Source organism: Sebastes fasciatus, chromosome 3, assembly GCF_043250625.1.
Source record: "Sebastes fasciatus isolate fSebFas1 chromosome 3, fSebFas1.pri, whole genome shotgun sequence".
Taxonomy (NCBI): domain Eukaryota; kingdom Metazoa; phylum Chordata; class Actinopteri; order Perciformes; family Sebastidae; genus Sebastes; species Sebastes fasciatus.
This window is the reverse complement of record NC_133797.1, coordinates 24,257,312-24,281,090: the sequence shown is the minus strand read 5'-3', so window position 1 is coordinate 24,281,090 and position 23,779 is coordinate 24,257,312. Positions and strand designations below refer to the sequence as shown.

The following is a 23,779-nucleotide window of genomic DNA, read 5'->3' as shown; positions in this document are numbered from 1 at the left end:
ACTACATACACACCAAAAAATGACAATAACTGCACTATACTGTACACTGACTGTGCAATATCAGTACTACTCAGGTGTAACTTCAAGGTGCAATACTTTCAGGTAAACAATTAATTCAGTCACAGTCAGTGCATGGAGTGCTCTGATCGTCCTATCATTCTGCCTTGAATTAATTAAATAAAAACTCTTTGACGGGAGCCGGCTCTTATCGTTCACTTAAAAGAGCCGGTTCTTTGAACTGGCTCGTTCGTGAGCGACACATCACCAATGACGACTGTTAACAGGTACCCGGATGTGTGCGCTCTCCACTTCCACAGCAGCAGTGACACCGGAACCATGGCGACAGCTACTCCAGCAGAGCTACATCTCTCCTCCGTGGGCGGTTTCATTCAGGGTTAACTAACGATAAGCACACATTAAGTTATTTTAACCAGCTATGATGTCATCCTCCTCCAGCCGAGGCCACTCCTGAGACGAGGTAACCCTGTCAGCTACTGATTGTTATGCTAACGCTAGCTAGCTGGCTAACTAGCTAGCATATCAGTCTTAAAGCTCAAACTGTTATACCAGGAAACTGTTTCTTTCTGCTTCACAGAGCAGTACCTGTTGTTGTTGCTGACCTAGATCATGTTAGTAATGAGCTAACGAGTACAGATCTGGATGTGATAGCTAGAGTTAACGCTGGTTGTTAGCAGAGTAACGGTAGCTATGTAAGATGTCAGTGTGTAAATGAAGGCTTTCTTTCTGTGTCATGGTTTGATGCTGATCAGCTCACTGTTTGGTGTTTAAAGAGGTGGCATGTAACTCACGTTAAGTGCATTTAATCAAGTACAATTAGGAGGTACTTGTACTTAATTTGAGTCTTTTCTTTCTACTTCTTCTCCACTAGATTTCAGAGTGAAATATTGTACTTTTTACTCCATTGAGATAAGATAAGATAAGATATTCCTTTATTAGTCCCGCAGCAGCAAAGGGGATAGTGCACAAAACAAGATGCATCAGCTAACACAGTAAAAAAAAAAGAGCTAAACAAAGTGTAACACAATATGAACCATTTAAATAGAAGGAAGAATAAAAATAGGAGCATTATATACAGTATTGACAATAAACAGACTATTTACAAAATTGCACAAGTGGAAAATGATATTGCACAGTGATAATGAAATGAAATTCCACCTGAAAATATCAGGTTATTGTCAGTTTTTGGTGTGTATGTGTAAGTGGTCTACTGGGAGCAGTGCTGGTTGTGGAGTCTGACAAGCTGCAGGAAGGAACATTACATTTATATGACAGCTTTACAAAGTCAGATTTTTGCACAGAAAACATATGAAGCTTTTGATTGTAAGATAATAGTTTGTCATTTGTCATACTTCATGGTTCCAATTTCTCAAATGGGTCATTCCATACCAACTGGATGAATGGATTTTCTTGGGGAAAAAATCATGTGAAAACGTCTATTACATTCATGGGACCTTGCAAGATCCTGTTGCTCTACTGTTATTTTGGAAGTTTGTGTATTATAAGCCTCACCAATTGCTTATTTTTCCACTGGATTGGTTTGAAATGCGTACTGGACATCCAAGAAACCCTAAGGATAATTTGCAACATGTATTGATTTAAATAGTTGTTGCTGAATGTTTTACAGTAATCAAAGCAATACAAGTTATGGCTGTCAATCGATTGAAATATTCAATCGTATGATTGTCCATAGTTAATCACAATTAATCGCAAACTAATCACACATTTTTATATCTGTTCAAAAGGGACATTAAATGAAGATTTGTCAAGTATTTAATACTCTTATCAACATGTGAGTGGGCAAATATGTCTATCATTATCATTATCATATCTATCATTACCTCAGAGATAAAATATAATGACGACTTGATTTTCACTGTGATGGATTCACGCAACTCAAGAGTTTGCTAATATTATCATATTGTTAGGAGATGACTGAAAGCCAATGCACTCCTGGAAAAATACATTAAATAATCATAAAAAAAACTCAACATCATGGTTTAGTTGTGATGTTCAATATATGTGAATTGTAGTAAATTGGATAAAACACTGGGACAGTCCTTTGAATTGAAAGTTGTCTCTGAGAACCTTTTAGAGACTGTATTTTAAAATTTAAACTTTTATCCACATAGTTCTTCTTTTGTAACCTTGTTTCTCCTCTTCTTCAGACTTGGATATGTTTGATTCATCAGATGACGGTCTGGGAGCATCAATGGAGGACGCCCCTCACTTATCTGAGTGTCCTCAGTCGAAGCCCTCCGCCACCGACATCTCAGAACATGAGTTCTCGTGCCACTGTTGCTACGACATCTTAGTGAACCCCACCACCTTGACCTGCGGCCATAACTTTTGCCGCCACTGTCTGGCTCTGTGGTGGGAGTCCTCTCACAAGAATGAGTGCCCAGAGTGCCGGGAGAAGTGGGAAGGCTTTCCTAAAATCAACATACTGCTGAGGTATGCTTTTCACAGCCACACCATATCAGGGAATGCATGTTTGATTTTCTGACCACAGTATTCACATTTCTCTCACAGTAGCACAGTAGAGAACAGAGACCTACTGACAACTTCTAAAGACCAAAAACGTGTGTGTATCTGTGTGACAGGTGTGGTTCAAATACACCCCATGAATTGAGTTTATTTAGTGTGATGAATTCACACCTCAATATATTTTATCGAACTGTTGTTTTTGTCTTGAGTACTTTCACGCATAATGCAAATATTAGGCGGCGAAAAAAGAGACATATATATATATATATATACTGTGTGTATATATATATATATTTATATATATATATCACAATATAGCACGCTATAACACGTTTTCTGGTAATTCAATAAAGAAATAGTCTGTATGAAATAACCAGACAGTGAAGCCTATTTTTTGATACTCCTGTGAGAATTTAATACTTGACAAATGAAAAGCCCTTAGTATTTTCTCATTTTAAGAGCTTGAGTGCAAAATGAACATAACAGTTTTAAGTGAAATTATAGAGAAAAAATAAATAAATATTGGCCTAGCCTATATCGTGTTTGAAACAATATATAGAAACATTATATGATAGACATTTCTATATCATTTTGACGATATATATCATCATATTGCCCAGCCCTAACATATAATATTTGCAGGCGAGTATTTTGCATTTTCCTGTTGTTTATTCGGTGTGTAAAGGCCTATGGAAGAAAAGAAACCTATGGAAGTATGTAGAAAAATGTATGGAGTTAGTGTTAGAAATTACCACCCACAGCTACTTCAATCAATCAGTGAAGCAAAAACATGCGTTTGTTGAAAATGTATTTCCTTTTTTAATGTTATAAGTAAGAGGAAGCAAGCTGTTGCCATCAGACACAAATACTGTATCACCAAAGAATTTGGGAAAAATTAATACGGCTAAAATCTATACAACAGTATGAGAGTGGAGGAGTTGGGATTATCTTTGTAAACTGTTACTGATGCATAGAACACACACTGTTTTAGTCTGGGAAAGAGAAAGACTTGATTAGGGTGTAAATTGTCCCACTTTCCGGATGTTTAAGAGTTTCATTTAACTGTTTCAAACGGCACGAAGCAGAATCACACACATTTTCCTCAACGTGGCCGTGAAGCATGAGCTACGTTAGTTGATGCTAAAGAAAAAAAAACAAAACATAACCATTACTTCACCACCTCTTGCTGTTATCTTACTGCTTTCCTCTCTAGGGATGCAACTGACAAGCTGTTCAGTGAGGTCGTTCAGCGGAGGAGAGCAGAGATTCAGGAAAACCCCAAAATCTCCCGAAGCCTGCTGGCCTTCCAGAGGTAGTACAGTATAATCTATGATGCCAGCCGTTTTTGGTGTAATGCTTTTGAACAGTGTGTCTTAGTATATCCTGAAAAGAGTACTCCACTGATTTAACACTGCACTCACTGAGACTCACGATGGATGGATTAAAACCGAAAGGATCACAATGGACGCAGCAGAACCTGAGATGCTGTCTTTTTTGTCCTTCCTTGTCAAAACCTGGTGCATATATTACCCACAATGCAAGTATAACAGAGATCCCTTTGACAATGATGATATTATCCCCATGAACTTGCCTTGTGTCTGTCTCTTCTGCTTTCTCTTATTCAATACTGTTTGTGGTCTGAAGCAGATATCTACATGTTTTTTAGGTATGGTGACAACTTGGGTAGATCCAGGACACACCAACACAAAGGAACAGGCTTCTTCTTCTCTGGAGTCCTGACTGCACTCACATGTGTGGCTGTAAGTACACAACGGCAGTAAAAAAAACAAAAAAAAAACTGGTGGGTAATATTTAAAGGTTATCACAGTAGTGGGTGAAGAGGTCAGTGTTCATATCATGTGGACAGATCATGTTTATTTTGTCCATGTGGCACTTGGGAGCAACGTAACTGTGTGTCTTGCAACGTGGCAGTAAATGTGTGTGTGTGTGTGTCTGTCTGTGTGTGTGGGCTGCTGGCAGCATGTAAACAGATGAGAGTATGGTCCTGTTTTTGACCCTACTTCATAATGAATATCATTGTAGAATTTAGGAAAGGGGGCCAGGGCCTGTGTGCAAAGCAGCAGTTTGTTTTGGATGCTTTTGAACTTGTGTTTTCTTTGTGTACTGGAACATAATATTCCATGGAAACTGAGATTCGTTATCAAAATCCGTCATCATGCTGGGAAAAAAATAGGAAAATAAGTCCCAGGATTAAAATACTATTATCATTTCAAGTGGACATGGAGCTTCAGTTTAATCAATGTTTACATTTTTTTTTTGTTTAGAAGTGATCTTGCTCTTCCAACTTTACCAAATGACACAAAAAATATGGGTTTTGCCAACCACAGCCTTACAGAGCTTGGTCTATGAATCTGCACGTTAAGCAATAAATTCTCATAACTGCAAATGAAAATGAGTATTTAATTGTTTATAAAGATGTGATAAGTAACACATTTTATCAAATCTTACTAAAATTTAAGAGCAAATGTATATTTTTAGTTGATTAATCATGCTGCTGCAGGTGTCAAACACCTATAGTGAACTCTAGTGGCAATGGTTGATTTATGCAAGACACAGTAACTGGATCACATGAAGGCTAAACCAGAGCATTGAACTGTTGACTAGTTGGCACCAGTCTGGCCTATGAGGGACTCCAGCCACCATGTAAACCTGTTAATCCCAAACTCCTCACCAGCAACAGCTTTGGGAACTACATCTTTTATTTGCATCTAAATATAATGTATAATTCATCCTGCTGTGGTATAAGCAGGATATAAACGAGTGTTCACTGTACCTTTTTTTGTTTGTTAATATCTATGTGTTTCTAGGCGATGGTGCTGGTGTACCACTGGAGCAGCGGTGTGGTGGAGCAGCATGACCTGCTGATCAGTAAACCAGTGTCTCACTGGACGACGGAGGAAGTCGTGTCCTGGCTGGAACTCTTGGGGCCCTGGGCCCAGCTTTACAGGGAACCCTTCCAGCAGGAGAACGTCAATGGGAGGTAGAAAAATTACATTTTATTTCAGCACAATTTCTGTTTGCTCTCCTTGTCCTGAATTTGAAATGTAGACATATTATAGCTTACAAAATAGAGCCATATTTATTCAACATATTGTCATCTTTGAACTGTAGTACATTGTTTTCTGTTGAGGTTCAGACTTGCACCGACACAGAAACTCATGTTGCGGATCATTATGTTTATGCCATGTGGTGTTGGATTCCTTTATTTTAGGCTACTGTTGATGCTGGGGGACGAAGAGTTGTTAAAACCTCCTTACAGCATCGAAAATCAGAGTCACCGGCGGGCTGTTCTGGCTGAACTGGACAGAGTTAAAGCCCTGGGGGTCAAACCTCCGCACAACCTCTGGGAGTACAAGGTAACAAAGAGTCCTTTCTGCTCCAGATCATACCATGACAAAACCACTGATCATTAGCCTTTTCAGCGTACTGTATGTTGCGTCTTTGGTTTGCAAGTATTTGTCCTGGTGTAGTTCCCATGCTGGTAGTACTTCCAGTACTTCTTTGCATCTTTAGTTGAGTAAACATGAAGTTGCTATATCGGAAGTGATTGTAGCTCTGAGCAAGTTTGTGTAAAAGATCTTGTTTTGCTTCCACCTCCACTACAATGCACTACATGCAATTAACGTATATTTAAGGATTTGACCTTTGCATTAGTGTTATACAACATTCCCTTCATTTAAGCTCTATAATTGGGATTTTAAGAACTGAGTCTCCAAATAGTGTTTGCCATATTTCTTACACTTCCTCTGTATACTTGTATTTCTCTCACTTTCTGCCAGGCTACTAATGCAGGGAAGTCCCTGTTCCTGCTGTACGCACTGAAGCGCTCCCCTCGGCTCACTCTCTTCTACTTGTATTTGTTCGACTACTCGGAAACCTTCCTGCCCTTCCTGCACACCTGCTGTCCGGCCATCACACACATCGGCCAGTCAATGGAGAGCAGCTTCCTCAACGCACAGGTGACACTTTACAGACTGCGTGTGTCTTTCTCTCGGTTCATCGTGTCAGGACCCGGCTCTGCAGGAAAGACAAAATGTGGGGACCACATATGACTCTTTAAAGTAAAATACATTTATTTAAGGAAACTAAATTAAGTCAGCAGTCAGTTCATCAGTAATATGTGGATGTGTGAACATGTAGAGGTCTAAGAAAACAAAAATATAGCAACCAAACCAAGTAACCTAGAGAGGGGAGAGAAACGGACTGCTCAGGCACCACATGTGTATGTATAGGTGACCCAGGTGTCAGCCATCACTCCTAATGAGCCCCTCCCCAGATCAGGACTGGTCTTGAGGCCTATGGGCCCTTAAAAGTTTTATTATGTAGGCAAACAGAGGTGATGGATCCATGATCACACACTGTAAAATAAAAGAATAACATTAGAATATTTGGCCCAATTTGAAATAGGCATCATGCTAACAGTGATAAGTGGTACTAACCTTATTCAGACTAAAATATCACAACTATAATTACCTTAATGAAACATCTGATTGATAAGTTGCATATAAATATACTGTACCTATTGAGGTTACCAAATGTTCTTTGTATGACAGTGATGGTGGATCTTACTGTGAAACATAACTTGTACTCATCTGTCTTATATTCATAAAACCACCTCTCAACCGTCATCTTTTGTTTTCTGTGATGTTCCCGTGTTTGTTAGTTGGAGCCCAGTTGGCGACAGTGGGCAGAGTTTCTTGTGAAGTACCTCCTGCTTCCATACCAGCTGATAGCAGAGTTTGCTTGGGACTGGCTGGCCATCCACTACTGGACGTCTCGCTTCATCATTGTTAACGCCATGCTGCTGTCTGTGCTGGAGGGCTGCGCCCTGTGGAGACTCTGGACAAGAGCCAGGATCAGGTATAACCTAACCAGGGGGGAGGCCAGGTGCCATCTTTCTGTTTTTTTTTGTTTTTTTACTTTCTTTCTGTTTTTAAATAAATTTTACTGCGGGACGCAGACCAGTCATTTCTAAGCTTTTTTTTTAATGCCTCTGTGCCGGTGACTGCCATGGCCCAGAAGCATTATGTTTTCCGGTTGTTCGTCCTACCGTCCATCGTACATCCATCCCATTCTTGTGAACGCAATATCTCAGGAACACCTTGAGAGTATTTCTTCAAATTTGGCACAAAGGTCCACTAGGAATGTGCTAATTATGATTTCACACAAATGTCTAACAGGATAAAATGATGAAGTGATGACATTTAGGAAAGACATGGATGTAAACTGCAACTTGACTGGTTGGCAGAGGCATACAAAGGCGAGGCGGTAATTTTAGTTTTTTTCAAGAGAAAATAAAATATAGCGATGTAGCGTTTGCTTACTTGCTTTTCTTGCTACTTTCACAACTAGAAATGTTGCATGTATTTGAAAATTCCTACACTACTTAAACATTACTGGTAAATGTAATTGTCAAATTAAAGGATCAGTGTGAAACAATTAAGGGATCTATTGGCAGAAATGGCATATAATATTAATAAGTATGTTTTCATTAGTGTATAATCACCTGATAATAAGAATCGTTATGTTTTCGTTACCTTAGAAGGAGACGTTTATATCTACATACCTCTTCACGCAGTCCGCCATGTTTCTACAGGCTTGGTCCGGAGTCGATAACATTACTCGCTCCCGTCGCTGCCGCTCTCTCTCTCTCTTGCCTCACCACTCACTTCCCGCGTATACACACACTCGAAGCACTCAACTCTTTCAACAACTGGCTCTAGAGAGGATCATTTACATTTACGCGTCGGCCACCGTAGCTCTCTAACACACTTGGCACACGGGAGAGGCTTCAGTTGGTTGTAATCTCGTCACCTCACCGCTAGATCCCGCCAGATCCTACACACTGTTCTTTTAAGCTACATGTTAAGTTACAGTTTGGTCAGTTCCTGTGGTGGAGAAGGCTACATGCATTAACTTGTATCTTCCACTTTCTCACAGGTCTCTGCCGCGCAAGATGTGGAACCACATGTGGAAGATGTTATCTCAAGGGTTTGCCTTCGCCCTCCTGTGGCCTTTTGTCCCTCAGTTCGTGTGCAACTGCCTCTTCTACTGGGCTCTCTACTTCAGCCCCATCATTAATATAGACATGGTGGTGCAGCAGCTAATGCACCCAGAAACACAGGCACTGTAACAATCTGCATGCAGTCAGTGCCCAAATAATGCCGCACAGTTCACAGCAAATAAAACAGCCAGAAATCCAGTTGCTGAAGAGGAGTTTATTTTCAGCAGTATGCTCACATGAGACTGGCTTACTTGCTGTTGGAAAGGAAGTTTTCTGGCTTCCAGTCTTGTCTCTCTGCTGCATGGTTGCCATGTGGAACAAGAGAGGGTGTGAGCTATTGTAGGAGAAATAAACAGTGAAATATCTGTGATGTTATTGATTAGGAGAGAGTGCTCTCTCTGCGTGCACAGTGCATTCACAAACCACATTGCCTAAATGGTCTAGAGGGCAGTTATGCTGATGATAAGTCATGTTCTAACATCGGTGGTAGTGAAGACTGGCCTCATGAGGAGTTTTCTGATCGCTTTGTAGCACTGAGATGGCTGAAGGTGGAACAAAACAAGCATTGATTCTATTATTAAATGTTTTTATGACATGTAATCCACAACCATTGGACAACTGCTGCTTTAAAAGTATCAGTTTGAATGAAGCAGTATTATACGTGTATATAAACCCCTTATTCTGCATGAACTTCTATGCGTTCTTGAAATCTTCAGTGCGGTTCTGGCTTTGACTGCGATTCTGGTGCCACACAGCTGTCTGAAAACTCACTCTTGAAGGTTTGGTGATTATGAAATGTGTCAAATGTTGAGGTTTGCAGTATTGCAGCCCGATGGGAACCCATAGTTGATTGAAAGGAAAACAAAACTTTATGAACAAATGTTCAACCCTGAAGCTCGTTGCAGGAATTCCAAGCGTTCATTTCACAATTCATGTTGGCACTTAGATTTGAAATAAAATGTGTTCTTAACAGAATTTGAGATGCTGATACAGATCTTTTTTCATTTTTAGGATTTTATGGAGGAACTGTTCATAGCAGGTTTTATTTGCTGGTACTGCTGACAAATATTGTGCTGCACCTTTTTTTTTTTATTCTTCAGAAACATTTTGTTCGCAGTATATTGTACGTTTCCATGTGATGAGTGAGTAGAGCTAATCAAAGATCTTTTTTTATTTTTTACATTGTTCATTTGCACTTAAAAGTTCTACACTGTGATTTTGTTCTTCAATGTTCTATAATGACAAAGGAAAAATAAAGATTTTTAATAATATCCTGTTGTGGGGATTTTCTTTTTTTTATGACTGAGTAATTGCTGGGCAATTTAAATGTAATTAGGATAATTATGTTTATAAGGACAGTTTCAGTCTGGGGATGTGATGATCTGAACTGCAGAAATAGAAATGAAAAAATCCTGACTTCTCAAATAAGTTTGTGACCTGGCAGCCATGTTGAGATCAGCTGAGGAAATACCAAGCACCGCCCATCAGCCGGAGCACAGCCAATAGGAACGCTCTCTCTGAAATGACCTGTGATTGACCAAAGTCTCCCGTCATGGGCTAGATTTTTTTAAAGCTTGAAGACAGAGCTATGAGGAGGTGCAGAAATCCAGTTATCTCTCAGAGCACTTGAATTACAATATGCTGAAAGGTTACCAAGGATTTTTTGTCAAATGATGCCAAAAATATTCTGCCAACTGCAGGTGTAATAAAAAAACAAATAAAAAGGCAAATTATATGTAATATAATGACTAAAACAGACTAAATTAAACAATATATATATATATTTATATATATATAAATATATATAAAATATATATATATATATATAGAAAAATTATATATATATATATAGAACAAAAAATAATATATATAAATATATATATATATATATTTTTCTCTATTTATATATATATATATATTAAATAATATGCTGAAAGGTTACCAAGGATTTTTTGCCAAATGATGCCAATAAATAATCTGCCAACTGCAGGTTTAATAAAAAAAAATACAAAAAAAAAGGCAAATTATATGTAATATAATGACTAAAACGGACTAAATGAAACTATATATATGTAGAAAAAAGAAAATATATATATATATATATATATATTTATCTATATATATTTATCTATATATATATATATATAGAAAAATATATATAGAAAAAAATAATAATATATATATAGAAAAAAATATATATATATATTTTTCTATATATATATATATATATATATATATATAAATATATATTTATTTATTTATTTATATTTCTATATATATATATATATTTATTTATTTATATTTATATATATATATATATATATATATATATATATATATATAAAACCACGGTTATCTTGAGGGGTAGGTTTTAAAGCGTACTAACCTCTATGAGTTTGATTGAGTGAAAACCTGTTGAACGTCCGCCCTCTAGTGTTCAACGGTCGTCAAGGCAGCAACGGCTGTCGCCATAACAACGTAGGGACTGTCTCAAAAGAGCAGCTAAAGACTCAATACGAAAAAAATAACTACAAACACAATAATTGCTGAAATTGACATGTGATAATGATTCAGACCAATGTAATACCCCCTTTTGACGCAACCAACTTTTTTTTGTTTTGTTTTTACGACGGTTGTTAAACGTACCAGCGCTGCTTTTCAACATCTCAACAGCACTTTACGGTCTCTCCCTTACGTCATTGTTGCGGAAGTGAGAAGTCTACGTGTGTAAGAAAGGTTGGTCTGACCGTGTTTGAACACCAGACACACCAGCAGCACCGATGTCCAATCCAGGTTAGCTCCGTCCCCCCGGTAGAACCAGTCCTCCTCTCCTCCTCTCTCCTCTCCGCCCCCCGGTAGGCTAATGGAGGCGTAGAGCAGCGGCCGGGCCGTATAAATGGGACGGAGAGCCGACAGCCTGTAATGCTGCGCCGGGTGCGGCAGTCTCTCCGGCAGGTGCTGTTTCTGATGGCCCGGAGACCGGGGCTACTCTGCGGGACTATCGTGCTCGGCGTCCTGCTCGTACTGGCCGTGAAGTTCACATGCAGGTAAACAAGAGCAGCTGTTCACATTACAGTAGTGTGTTTGTGTGTGAGCAGGCTGCTAACATGACATGGCTTTGCTGAGGTAAATGTTGTTGTAGCTTCAGTAAATCGTAAATTAGCTATTCTTAATTATAATGTGTCTACTTGTGAACTAATCAGGGTTTAATTATGATGTTGTGCAGCTGATCTGACACTGACGTGTACTTTAGGACAAGAGGATTAATTAACTAATGCTTTGACCCGTTTAAACAAGACAGCCTACTAACTAACCAAGAGTTAGTCAGTTTCTTAATGTAAGACTTTTTTGTGTCTTGTATTTGTAAATTACTCCAAAGACAACAGTGTAACTATCAAAACTCTGTAGTAAACAATTTATGCCCCAGTGAACCTGGCTGTGGAGGTTTCAGCTGAAACTTGAAGCAAACATGCTAACAAATGACTTCTTATCTGGTTGTGGTGGAAGAAGTATTGTAATGTTTTAATTGAGTAAAAGTAGCAATATTATTTGTAAAAAAACCTCCATTACAAGTAAAAATAGAGTAAGTAAGTAAAGATATATGTATAGCTGAAACAATTGGTCAATTAATTGAGTATTTTGATCAATAATCAATCATTTGGCTTTATTAATCAAACAATAATACCAATGTTCTCTAGTTCCAGCTCCTCAAATCAGAGGATTTGCTATATTTCCTTATTAATTAAATATATTGCGATATATATAGCAATACTTGCAATTTAAAACAAAAAAAATAATCTTATTTTAGAAAACTGTCATAGTATAAAGAACACACCAGAAATACACCATTTTAGAATAAGCAAAAAAGATACACTTATGTTATCTTATCAGATGTGGAGATTGAAAATGACTCCAAAGACAACAGTGTAACTATCACAACTCTGTAGTAAACAACACACATTTATGCCCCAGTGAACCCGGCTGTGGAGGTTTCAGCTGAAACTTGAAGCAAATATGCTAACAAAATGATGTCAGATACATCCTGCTTCTTATCTGGTTGTGTTGGAAGAAGTATTGTAATGTTTTAATTGAGTAAAAGTAGCAATATTATTTGTAAAAATACTTAATTACAAGTAAAAGTACTCCATTTAAGTAGACAGTTCAAAAGTATTTTCAGCTTAATCTGTAGATTTAAAACAGTTGGTAGATTAATTGAGTATTCTGATCAATCGATCAATAATTGTATTAATCAAAGATCTCAGATATATCCTGCTTCTTATCCGGTTGTGTTGGAAGAAGTATTATAATGTTTTAATTGAGTAAAAGTTGCAATATTATTGTAAAAATACTCCATTCAAGATATTATTTAAATAGAAATATGTAGAGCTGAAACAATCAGTCAATTAATTGAGTATTTTGATCAATAATCAATTACTTGGCTTTATTAATCAAACAATAATACCAATGTTCTCTAGTTCCAGCTCCTCAAATCAAAGGATTTGCTATATTTCCTTGTTAATTCAATATATTGCGATATATATATATAAAGCAATACTTGCAATTTAAAAAATAAAAAATCTTATTTTAGAAAACTGTCATAGTATAAAGAGCACACCAGAAATACACCATTTAAGAACAAGCAAAAATAACACACTTATGTTATCTTATCAGATGTGGAGATGGAAATTTGAAGCAAATTGTAGACAAATGATCTCGGGCACGTCCTGCCTCTTTTGTCTGTGACTGTGGCTGTTTTGCTCCAGCTGTGCCAAAACAGAGTGGAAAGGGTGTAGTAGTTTTGGTGTCATGTTTAAATGCTGCTGTCTTGGCCAGGTCTCTCTTGCAACAGAGATTCTTAATCTCAATGAGTACTACCTGGTTAAATAAAGGTTAAATGAATTTCTGATTTACACTGAAATCTTTTCTTTGTGTAGCCGTGCTAAGAATGTGGTGGCAGCAGCTCGGCCTCCGGTGCGGTTCTTCTCTGCCGAGGCCCCGGTAGTGGACCTCTACTTGGGTCAGCTGGACCAGGTGAGATTCACAGACAAAACACTTTGAAACGAGTCAGATGTTATTTTCCTTATTAGATATTGTAAAATGTGCATGATAAATGGGTTTGAGGACGGCCATATCAGAGGAACAATGTGACGAGGCTACAGAGTGCATATAGCTTTAATTCATTACGTTTCTCGTGCGTGAAAAACTCGCTAAATTGTTTCCTTATGTAGTTTTCATCTGTGACTGGTGCAGATTGTTTATGGCATTGTCTTAAATCATCAGATTTCTTTCTTTGAGGCACATCTTTTTCTCTCAAAGCACTTCAACTACAAGGGTTAATTCATACTTAAAACCCAAACAGATTTACAATCTAGCACAGTGGTTTAGTCAGTAACATGTCTGTAACGTTAACATTTTCTCTCCAGGTGGAGCGTCTCAGGAGTGTGGCGGAGGTATCTCTCATCTTCTTCTATGCGCCGTGGTGTGCTCACTCGATGGCTGCCCGGCAGGAAGTGCAGCAGGTGGCTAAGAAGCTGGCCAAACAGGTACAGAATACATGAGGACACAACAAGCACTCTGCAGGAATGTTTGTATACCAAATAGCCACCTTAGTTGATCACTGATAAGGTAGCAGAAAACTAAGGCTAGTTGGTGTAGTAACATTCTTACAATGAAGAGTAAATTTAGCTATTTAGCTATATTGCGATACTGTAAGCAAGGCGATATATTGAGATTTTTTTCAAATCTAATTTTAGGAAAACTCACAGTATAAAGATCATATGTATAAAATCTGAGTTAAAAAAAAGTTACTATGTGAAATGGCTACTATGCGGAGTACCATCATTACACATCCACAGGAGTCCAAGCTTTACTGTGATACCCAATTTATGTAGTTCAAGACTGTTTAGGGACCCCAGTATGCAGATGGATTCAAATACACCATTTTAGAATAGGTGAAAATAACACATTTGTACTGCATGGTTTTTGCCCCAAACTGCATGTGATTATCATAAAGTGGGCATGTCTGTAAAGGGGAGACTCGTAGGTACCCATAGAACCCATTTTCATTCACAAATCTAGAGGTCAGAGGTCAAGGGACCCCTTTGAAAATGGCCATGCCAGCTTTTCCTCAGCAAAATTTAGCATACGTTTGGAGCGTTATTTAGCCTCCTTCATGACCTGCAAGTATGACATGGTTGGTACCAATGGATTCTTTAGGTTTTTTAGTTTCATATGATGCCAGTATCTTCACTTCTAGCTTTAAAACTGAGCCCGCTATAACCTCAGAAAAACAGAATAGTGGCCGGGTCTGCCGGGGGCCGTCAGATTTCTAAGAGGTTAAAACATAATATTGCGATACTCGTGTATCGATATTTTCTTACACCCCTACTATTAAGTGCTAAGAAAGATAAGTATTTGTAGAGTATTAATCTAAATAAACTGTCAAACAGTGTCCAAGAGCTACCCAGTTAATGTGGATTTTATAGAAATCTGATGGAAAAATTAAATTAAATCAACCCCTAAATTCACTGTGAAGAAGTTATTAACTAGAATGTGTGGGGCTCATTTGTGATGTTGATGAGACAGAATAAAGCCCGATCTCACGCATGATGTACTCTCTCTGTGGTCTGGAACTAGTTTTACTTGTTCAACTCTGTTTCTTTTTCTCTCACTCTTATACACACAAACACAGGTGCAGTTTGTGGCAGTTAACTGCTGGTGGAATCACGGGAAATGTAGGAAGCAAAACCGCTTCTATCAGTACCCGATCATCCATCTGTTTTATAGACGGTAAGATGCTCAACCATTCAAAGTTACTGTGGTTTAATGAACTCTAGTTGGTGGCATTTCCTGTGTGAAATCTTCACCTGAATGTGAATGTTTTATTTCCTGTGTAAATAATTGTTTTTATGATCAACGTAACTGCAATTAAGTTGTTGGTGGAGGATCGCCCAAATGATCCATTATGTTGTTTGTCTTTGTGTTTCTATGCTTCAGATTTGGGCCTATAGAGTATAAGGGTCCATTTGTGGCTCCATATGTGGAAAGTTTTATCCTCAGAGTCATCACACCGCTCACTTACCTCCCATCAAGAGCCACACTCGAAGAGTTCCTCTCCTGTCACGAGGTATTGTTTGGATTCATGCCGTCTGATGGAGAGTTTATTCCTTACTGTGTGTCCTGGTCCAAAGAGTTATGCTAGAGTAGACCTAAAAGTTTAACTGTTGTTGAATTATCTGTGTCTTCACACAGGTGTCTTCTTCTTTGAGTAAAGCTATATTTCCGTATGATGTACTCTAATTGGTTGTCTCTTGTGTATTTCCAGCCTCGAGTGGTGGGTTTCTTCCAATTTAACTCCTCTCCTCAGCCGCCGGGGTACATCACATATCTGTCTTCTGCCCTGCAGGCTCTAAAGAGGGGTAAGACATGATCATACAGCACTGAAGCCAGTTGTTTCAACTTTGTAATCATGTCAAGTATGTAAGATGAAATTAGAAATGGCCAAGTTTGGGGAAACTTGGGCCTTTGTAACAGTAAAGATAGCAGTGAGTATGTTAAAAATAGGAAATGTGCAATGATCAGTAAAACGTGGTTAATGTTTGTGTTTCCAGCCGTGACTCTCTCTGTTTTTCTGTTGCAGATTTCCGTGGTGTTGTACGTTTCGGTGTTGTGACCAACAAACAGGTGGCGGAGGCCATCTCAATAAAAGAAGATGAAACAGTTTATCTTAAGAGAAAATTTAACTCCTCTTTGGTAAGGCCGTAAAACACTGGGTTAGAAAATGTAATTAAATGCTGGATACATTTTACTGTCATGTTGGATGTATACTAAAGCGTTGCACTGGCATTGTGCTGTGTGTTTTCTTCTGTCAGATTTTCCCTCGAAGGGAACGCAACTTCACATCACAGGCCATCTGTAGCTGGGTGTTTGAACACCGCGAGACCGTCCTCCAGTGGCTGCAGCCTCCAGGAACAAAGTCCCGTCTCCTGGAACATGAGCTGTCTAAAGGTCCGGCACTGCTGCTGTTCCTGCCGCACAATCCACTCGGGTCCAAACCCAATCCCATACTACAGCAGGTGAGCGGGGATGGAAAAAATCACAGAGGGCAAACAGAAATTAGCTTACTTCTAGTACTTGACCTCAGTGGTGTATTTGATACAATGGAGAATCTTTGATCTCTCTGATACCGCTCTACTCTGGTTCCAATCCCACCTCAACCATAGAATGATATTTATGTGTATCGGTGGTATCTATTTTTAGTAATGCTTCATCCTCTACTGACTATCTCACTTGTGGTGTGCCACAGGGCTCCGTTTTAGGTCCACTACTGTTTTTACTGTTTAGATACTTTTCCCCTCAGACATCATTCACAAATATAATATTACTCTTACATAATATTCATTTTAGTTTTTATGTACTACATATCTGGAACAAACTCCCAGAAAAACTGAGATCTTCTCCTGACTTTTATTAAGTTACATTTGGGACTATTTATAAATTTCTTGCACTGCATAGCTGCACTTTAATTTTTAGTCTAGTGTGATTTGTGTTATTGTATTTTAGCTTATTTTCATCTTATTTATTTTTGTTTTACTCTTTCTAAAATGTATATAATTGTGTCTTTATATTTTTTTATTTCTATTACCTTGTGTTTCTTTTAGATATTTTCTTAATGCCTTTCTGTCTTTTGTAAAGTACTTTGAATTGCCTTGTTGTTGAAAAGTGCTGTACAAATGAACTTGCCTTAAATCTTTATGCTGACGACACCCAGCTGTATGCACCAATAACATCTGGCGATAATAGCAGTCACTCTCATTCAATGCGTCAACGAGTTTAAGTGCTTTATGTCCAACAACTTTGCAGCAGCTTAACAACAATAAATGTGGTTATTCAATCCACCCAACTCCGTTCAGCTCATCCGTATTAACCTTGACAGTCTGTCAATAAATGTTAGACCTAAGAAATCTGGGATTCCTATTTGACTGTAACCTCAGTTTTGGATGCTCACATCAAGAAGGTTGTCCTGCTTTCTCCACTTAAAAAACATATCCAAATTAGATCATTTTAATCCTCTGCTGACCTGCAGAAATGTATCCGTGCTTTTATTTCATCACCAATTACCAGAGTGGAACTCTATTTATTCATGTTTAAGTTCTCTCTTGATTGCAGTTGGTTCGAAATGTGGCAGCAAGGATCTTAAACCACATCACCCTTATCTTAGCCTCCCCTCACTGGCTACCAGTTCATTTGTATTACTTACATTTCATATATATATATATATATATATTATTACTTTGTTTCTTGTGTCTTTCAGGTTGCAGACATTGCTGTGCGTTATCATTCCTGTTACAACAATAACCACTCCAGCCTGGACAAAAGTATTACCTCTCACTTGCTGTGCTGCCAGTCAGTTCTTATCCCAGAGTCCAGTACAAGTGTGTGTGAGTTGTGCCTCAGTTTGTCACCATCGAGCCTGAACAGCTCCGCTGTACGCTGCTCTTTCTCCTCCACGGCTCCGGGAGGAGACGTGTTGCAGTCCTTTCTCCGACACTGCTGCCTACACCGACTACCTGTTGTGTCCATAAAAACCGCGACCTCAGTGGGCTGTAGCAATTTTCTGAGCAGCTACAGCCCATTTAGTCAATACAGTGCCTGCTGCAGAAAAGTAGAACCTCAACTCAATGAATCACAAGCCAAAGAGGAGCCAGATGTGCAAAGAGCTCCCTTTATACCTCCTCCTTCCTCCATCCCTCCACCCTCTGCCCCTCAGCAGGGAGGAGACGGCATCACAGGGCTGCGGTGTCAGACCAACAAGACGCTCAGGTTTTACGTGCTGGATGTTGCTCTGAACTGGCCTCTGGCGGTGAGGCTCGGGGCAACGGGCAACAGAAGTGTTTCTCCCCACCAGGAGGCTGGAGCACAAGGCGATGGGTCATTTGCAGCTATTGTGAACCTGAAGGACGAAGTTCATTATGTTCTCCACCGCAGCCCAGCAGCCACGCTGACTGAGTCTCTGGGTAAGACTAGGACACTATTTCATTCATATCACATGGTTTTATTTGGTTTCTAACTCTGAGGCTATGCTTGAAACAAACTAGTTTGTCGTCAGATCACGTCTAAAGTCAAAAGAGTTTATAGCTGTTCCAAATGGTCATACTTGAAAGTGGAGTGAAAAGCCTGCCGTCATAGAGAGAGATGAGACGCAATAATATTCAAATGGGATTAAACCTGCAGTAGGTAGAATGTTTTTGGCATCATTGGGCAAAATTTCCATAATAACCTTTCAGCATATTCTAATTCAAGTGTTCTGAGAGAAAACTAGACTTCTGCACCTCCTCATGGTTTGTTTTCAGGCATTAAAAAAATATTTTGCCAATCACAGGTCATTTCAGAGAGAGATCGTTCCTATTGGCTCTTCATTGAACGGAGGCAAACGGTCTAATCAAACGGTCAAACTAGGCAGCGATGATCAAATATTAATCAATATTCTGTTACTGTAACGCCTATTCCTACTATAAAATTAGAAAGTTTGCTCCGGCTGGTGGGCGGTGCTTGGTATTTTCCTCAAGTGATCTCAACATGGCTGCCGGGGCACAAACTTTCTCATTTTACAGCTAAACAGAACACTACAAGATGTTTCTGAAAACATTAGAGGCGAGAAATAGGCATTACAGTAACAGAATATTGATTCATATTTGATCAGCACTGCCTAGTTTGGCCGTTTGATCCGAGTTTGTGAGGGATTGACAGCTGCTCAGAGACGGCAGACTCCAGCTCGGCTCTGACTGGTTGTTTTCCTCCGGTCTGTGAAATCTTGCAGATGCCGTTAGGAGCACCGGAGGACACAGAGGCACCTGATTTGTTTCAGATTACCTGTCTCATGCACTTCTGTCAGGATATAGTGACCGTTTTATAAAAATAACTTCTTTTAATCATATGTGCTCCATTTCTACCCACTGCTGCTTTAAGTCCAGAGGAGTCAAATTAGAGTGTAGTTGCCATGTCTGTTTAGATTCACCAATTCTGTGTTCGATGCAAATTCAACACATCATCAAACAAAGACATCTGAGGCAAACAGCGTTTTTGCATATTATTCATATCATCAGATCAGCTCATGTCTGAGTTTCATGATGTTTTGCATACTGTACTACTGTACAGATGTTTTCAGGGAATAGTCACCACCAATATGTAATGTAATGAATGGGACACAGGGTGTTGAGGCCTTTTTTTACTTCTATGTGATGACCTTTTCACAGTAAAAATGTAAATGTTGTTTTTGGCTCCTACAGGATGTATAATGATGTCTTGGTTATCTGCATTTTCATGTTTGTAATGAACAGAGACAAATACATTTAAACCATTCTGCATGTGCTTCTGGATCCACTGTCAGTTGTTTAGAATATGATCCTGATAGTAATTCTCTGTTTTCACTGTGTGTCTCTATATCTTGTTAAAGAGGCCTTCATCAGGAACTTCAGTGCTCCGTACAGCCTCTTGCAGAGACACTTGGTGGGAGAAGAAGACAAGAGAGGATGGGAGGGGGAAACCAAGCGTCCAGACCAACACCAGCACAAACCTCCACGCCTCCTCATCACAGAACTGACCACTTCATCCTTCCTGCCCTCCGTCATGGACCTCCAAAAGGTGAGAAAAGACTCTCACCTCATCCACTCTACATCCATTTGTGTGAAGGATTCGGTATTGAGTTCATGAACTTGAGCTGTGGAGTAAAATATAAATGTGTGTGTTGTCCTGTAGGATGTGCTGCTGTTCTACTACACTCAGTGGTGTGGATTCTGCTCTGTTCTCAACCACGTCATCATCCAGCTGGCCAGACTATTACAGGGAAACAGCACCATCACTGTGGCCAGGTACAGATTGTGTGTGTTTGACTTGATGCAGGTATTGTGGCAGTACTGTGTGTTTTTAATTAGATTTTTTTTGGTTGAATCATAGTTTATACTTTAGTGCAAAAGAAACTTTCATAAACAGTTCAACATTAGTTTTGTGGTCTAACCTTTTAAAGAAAAATTAAAAATAATATAACCACATTTTCTCTGTGTAGGGTGAATGTTGCCCGTAATGATCTTCCGTGGGAGTTCATGGTGGATCACGTTCCCTCTATTCTTCTCTTTCCCAAATACAGGTAAGAAACACACACACACATACATTTAGAGATTGTATTTTCTAGTCATATGTGGATATTTGGCTGGAAATAACCAGAGTACTCTTTAGAGCTGAAACGATCAACAAGTCAAACAGAAAAATAATCAATTTATATCTGTAATTTTTCACGTGTGAGGATTTGCATATTTTTTTTGTCTTATGTGAAAATAAACTTAATATCTTCAGGTTTTGAGACTGTTAGTCGAATGAAACAATCATTTTGAAGATGTCACGTTGGGCTTCAGGAAATTGTGATTCGTGACATTTCATAGACCAAACAATGAATCGGTTAATCAGATTAATTGATAATAATAGTCATTAGTTGCAGCTCTAGAACACAAAGTACAGTAACCTCCCAAGTAGAGCTGCAACAATTAATCGATTATTTGTCAACTACTAAATTAATCACCAACTATTTTGGTAATCGATTAATCGGTTTGAGTTATTTTTAAGAAAAAAGGTCAAAATTCTCTGATTCCAGCTTCTTAAATGTGAATATTTTCTGGTTTATTTACTCCTCTATGACAGTAAACTGAATATCTTTGAGTTGTGGACAAATCAAGATATTTGAGGACGTCATCTTGGGCTTTGGGAAACACTGATCGACATTATGCACCATTTTATAGATCAAACAACTAATCGATTAATCGAGAAAGTAATCAACAGATTAATTGACTATGAAAATAATTGTTTGCTGCAGCCCTACTCCAGAGTGGGTACAGTAACAGCCTCAATGCTGTGTACTCAATTAATTGATTAACTTTATTATCTTCACAAAAACAATATACACATTAAAAAATAGTATTTCACCACCACTTCCCTGTTTCTGCTTCTCCTCAAGAAAACACTTCAGTGTGAAGTTTCCTGACGACCTGCCCATCACGTTACCAAACCTCCTCCACTTCATCCTGCAGCACTCTGGCTCTGTACAATACGCGGACAAACCATCGGCAGCTTCTAGCGAGGCAGAGCATCCAGGACTCAGTGCCATCCTCCGTGCAGAGTTTCTGGCACTCCAGCAAGAGGTTGAAGCGCTGCGTCGCGCTCGCGAACGTCTGTCCCAGCAGCTGGCGCAGCTGTGGCGCGACAACCGGCGACTGACATTTGACGCTCTCAGCTTAGAAGCCCAGAACACGGAGCTGCAGAGAGAAAGGCAAAGCTTAGAGGAGCAGCACCGGGAGAAAAGCCGGCAGCTCGGGGAGGCGGTGAGGCGGCTGGAGGAGCTGGCGGACACCTCTGAGAACCTGCTGAATGACAACACACTGCTCAGGGTGCTGCTGATGGCGCTTAAGGACAGGACAGAGGCTAAAGAGCAGGTGGAGGTGGAGGTGGAGAGAAAAGAGGCAGAACAGAAAAGAAGCCATATGGCCTCCTGACCACAAGTCTGCAGGGAGTCCTGAGAGCGACGCAGAGGAAGAAGAAGAGAGAGGAAAGAGCGCCAAACGAAGGAGGACTGTAAGTAGACCTGAGATGTGGTGAAACAAGAGGGCATAATGAAGCCTCAATGAGGAGGTCATGTAAAACCCAAGAGACAACATGACCCGATCATTTTGTCATGGAAAATGAGGATGAAATGACAGCTATGATCTGTCAGAAGAAAATCTAAGACTGCTGCTAAGTCAGGACAGAAGGAAGGAAACACTTAAAATAAAGGTGGATAGCAGGTAGCGAGGGAAACAGCAGTGTTTGTTAGAGTCAGAATACTCCAAGGTGCTACCGTGATAGTGGGCTTATCCACTCTTAGGAACACACTAATATGGGAATTCAGTGCCAACTGTGCTTGCAAAAATGTAATTTCTGTTGAAGACTTAACCTCAGTTAAATGTACTACACAGACCCTGCAGCCCAATTCTCTACCTTCCCTGAATTACCGTCAATTCTCGTACAAAAGCGATGTTCAAATAATAGAGTGCTCCAGGGATGACGTATTTTTGTAGGCCAACCAGGATGTTAGCATCGCCCTGGTTCCCTTGACAAAACGCCAATGGGATTGTTGCATTGGGTTTTGGATTATTGCAGAAAATAAGCTCTGTAGCAAACACACGTTTATGATACTTACACGTTTTGTTCAGCAAGATAATCTTCACTAATGAACACCACCTTTATGATTTTTGAAGTGTGAATGCAATTGCCAAAGCTAACGTTAGGCTATAGACAAACTACACCACGGTCGCATGAACGCGAATATACACTACGAGGCTGTAATGCCGGACGAGTCAGCGTGATGACGTTTTGTAGTCTCATTTAGCCACTTGTTAGCAACTGCATTTTTTTTAAGACAATTAAAGGTTTCAAAATTCACGAGTGGGGTATTTATTGATGTATTTTATATCGTAGGAAAAAACGTTAAATTCTCTTAACTTCCAGACGAGGGAACCGGAAGTGCTAAAATGCTAACTCATTTCTGGGCTTTAGGATTCATTCCTGTAGCACTCTATGGCAGAGGCTGAAAACAGCTCACATGGTCAGTTCGGAGTAATGTACATTTCCACAACACCAATAGGCCCTTTTCACAGCAGCCATTCTGACATGTACTAGCAGGGTAAACACAGGTGTAATTGATCAAATTAATTATGGTCCCGTTCTATTTAGTGTCACAGCCATTCCAGTGAGCCAACATGTACAATACCAGGGCCCTGGCGCACCTAAATGGAACAATGACTGTTATTAATTACACCTGTGTTTACCCTGCAATGACATGTCAAATTGGCCGCAGTGAAAAGGGCCTATTACATCAGTTGTGTTAAACTCACCACGCTGCTGCTGTCACGTTCTCTCTTATTCAGTCTAGTTCAGTTCATTCCAGTTGTTCCTCCTTTGCCTTACTACTGATCAATGTGACACTAAAAACTCAACACTTCCTGATGTTTTTCACATTAAAAGCCTACCTATGAAAGGAATTATGACGGAGGAGGCTTTCATGGTAGCTTAACATCGTTCGGAGGGGGAAAAGGCAAAATGGTCCGCGTGACATGACTCTGGCTGTACTGATGGAAATGTACATTATGCTGAATTTATCAGGACAAAAGGTAAACATGGAGGAAGTTAACTGGGGGATATTATAAATAAAGGCCTGTTTCTCTG

The 23,779-nt window shown here is 39.4% G+C and overlaps 2 protein-coding genes across 2 annotated transcripts; both read left to right on the top strand.

Annotated features, from left to right (window-relative positions):
• Positions 1-305: 305 nt before the first annotated feature.
• Positions 306-9,801, top strand: LOC141764476 (bifunctional apoptosis regulator-like). The gene is made up of 9 exons (XM_074629744.1): positions 306-478; positions 2,187-2,472; positions 3,719-3,817; positions 4,172-4,265; positions 5,334-5,506; positions 5,738-5,882; positions 6,306-6,485; positions 7,190-7,386; positions 8,467-9,801. The coding sequence occupies exons 2-9, from the start codon at positions 2,195-2,197 to the stop codon at positions 8,657-8,659; spliced, it is 1,359 nt and encodes a 452-aa protein (XP_074485845.1). The 5' UTR covers positions 306-478; positions 2,187-2,194; the 3' UTR covers positions 8,660-9,801.
• Positions 9,802-11,311: 1,510 nt separating this feature from the next.
• On the top strand, positions 11,312-22,996 carry txndc11 (thioredoxin domain containing 11). Its single transcript, XM_074629742.1, has 13 exons — positions 11,312-11,577; positions 13,465-13,561; positions 13,954-14,073; positions 15,222-15,319; positions 15,527-15,656; positions 15,855-15,948; positions 16,170-16,282; positions 16,402-16,605; positions 17,844-18,546; positions 19,986-20,173; positions 20,288-20,400; positions 20,595-20,675; positions 21,537-22,996. The coding sequence occupies exons 1-13, from the start codon at positions 11,453-11,455 to the stop codon at positions 22,069-22,071; spliced, it is 2,601 nt and encodes an 866-aa protein (XP_074485843.1). The 5' UTR covers positions 11,312-11,452; the 3' UTR covers positions 22,072-22,996.
• Positions 22,997-23,779: the final 783 nt, after the last annotated feature.

What these genes read in the sequence shown, in the direction of transcription:
- LOC141764476 (XM_074629744.1), top strand. Translation starts at nt 2,195, where the DNA reads ATGTTTGATTCATCAGATGACGGTCTGGGAGCATCAATGGAGGACGCC. An exon ending in GCAGCTTCCTCAACGCACAG is followed by an intron (nt 6,486 to 7,189) that starts GTGACACTTTAC and finishes CGTGTTTGTTAG; the next exon opens with TTGGAGCCCAGTTGGCGACA. An exon ending in TGGACAAGAGCCAGGATCAG is followed by an intron (nt 7,387 to 8,466) that starts GTATAACCTAAC and finishes ACTTTCTCACAG; the next exon opens with GTCTCTGCCGCGCAAGATGT.
- txndc11 (XM_074629742.1), top strand. Translation starts at nt 11,453, where the DNA reads ATGCTGCGCCGGGTGCGGCAGTCTCTCCGGCAGGTGCTGTTTCTGATG. An exon ending in CCTGCAGGCTCTAAAGAGGG is followed by an intron (nt 15,949 to 16,169) that starts GTAAGACATGAT and finishes TTTCTGTTGCAG; the next exon opens with ATTTCCGTGGTGTTGTACGT. An exon ending in CCGTCATGGACCTCCAAAAG is followed by an intron (nt 20,174 to 20,287) that starts GTGAGAAAAGAC and finishes GTTGTCCTGTAG; the next exon opens with GATGTGCTGCTGTTCTACTA.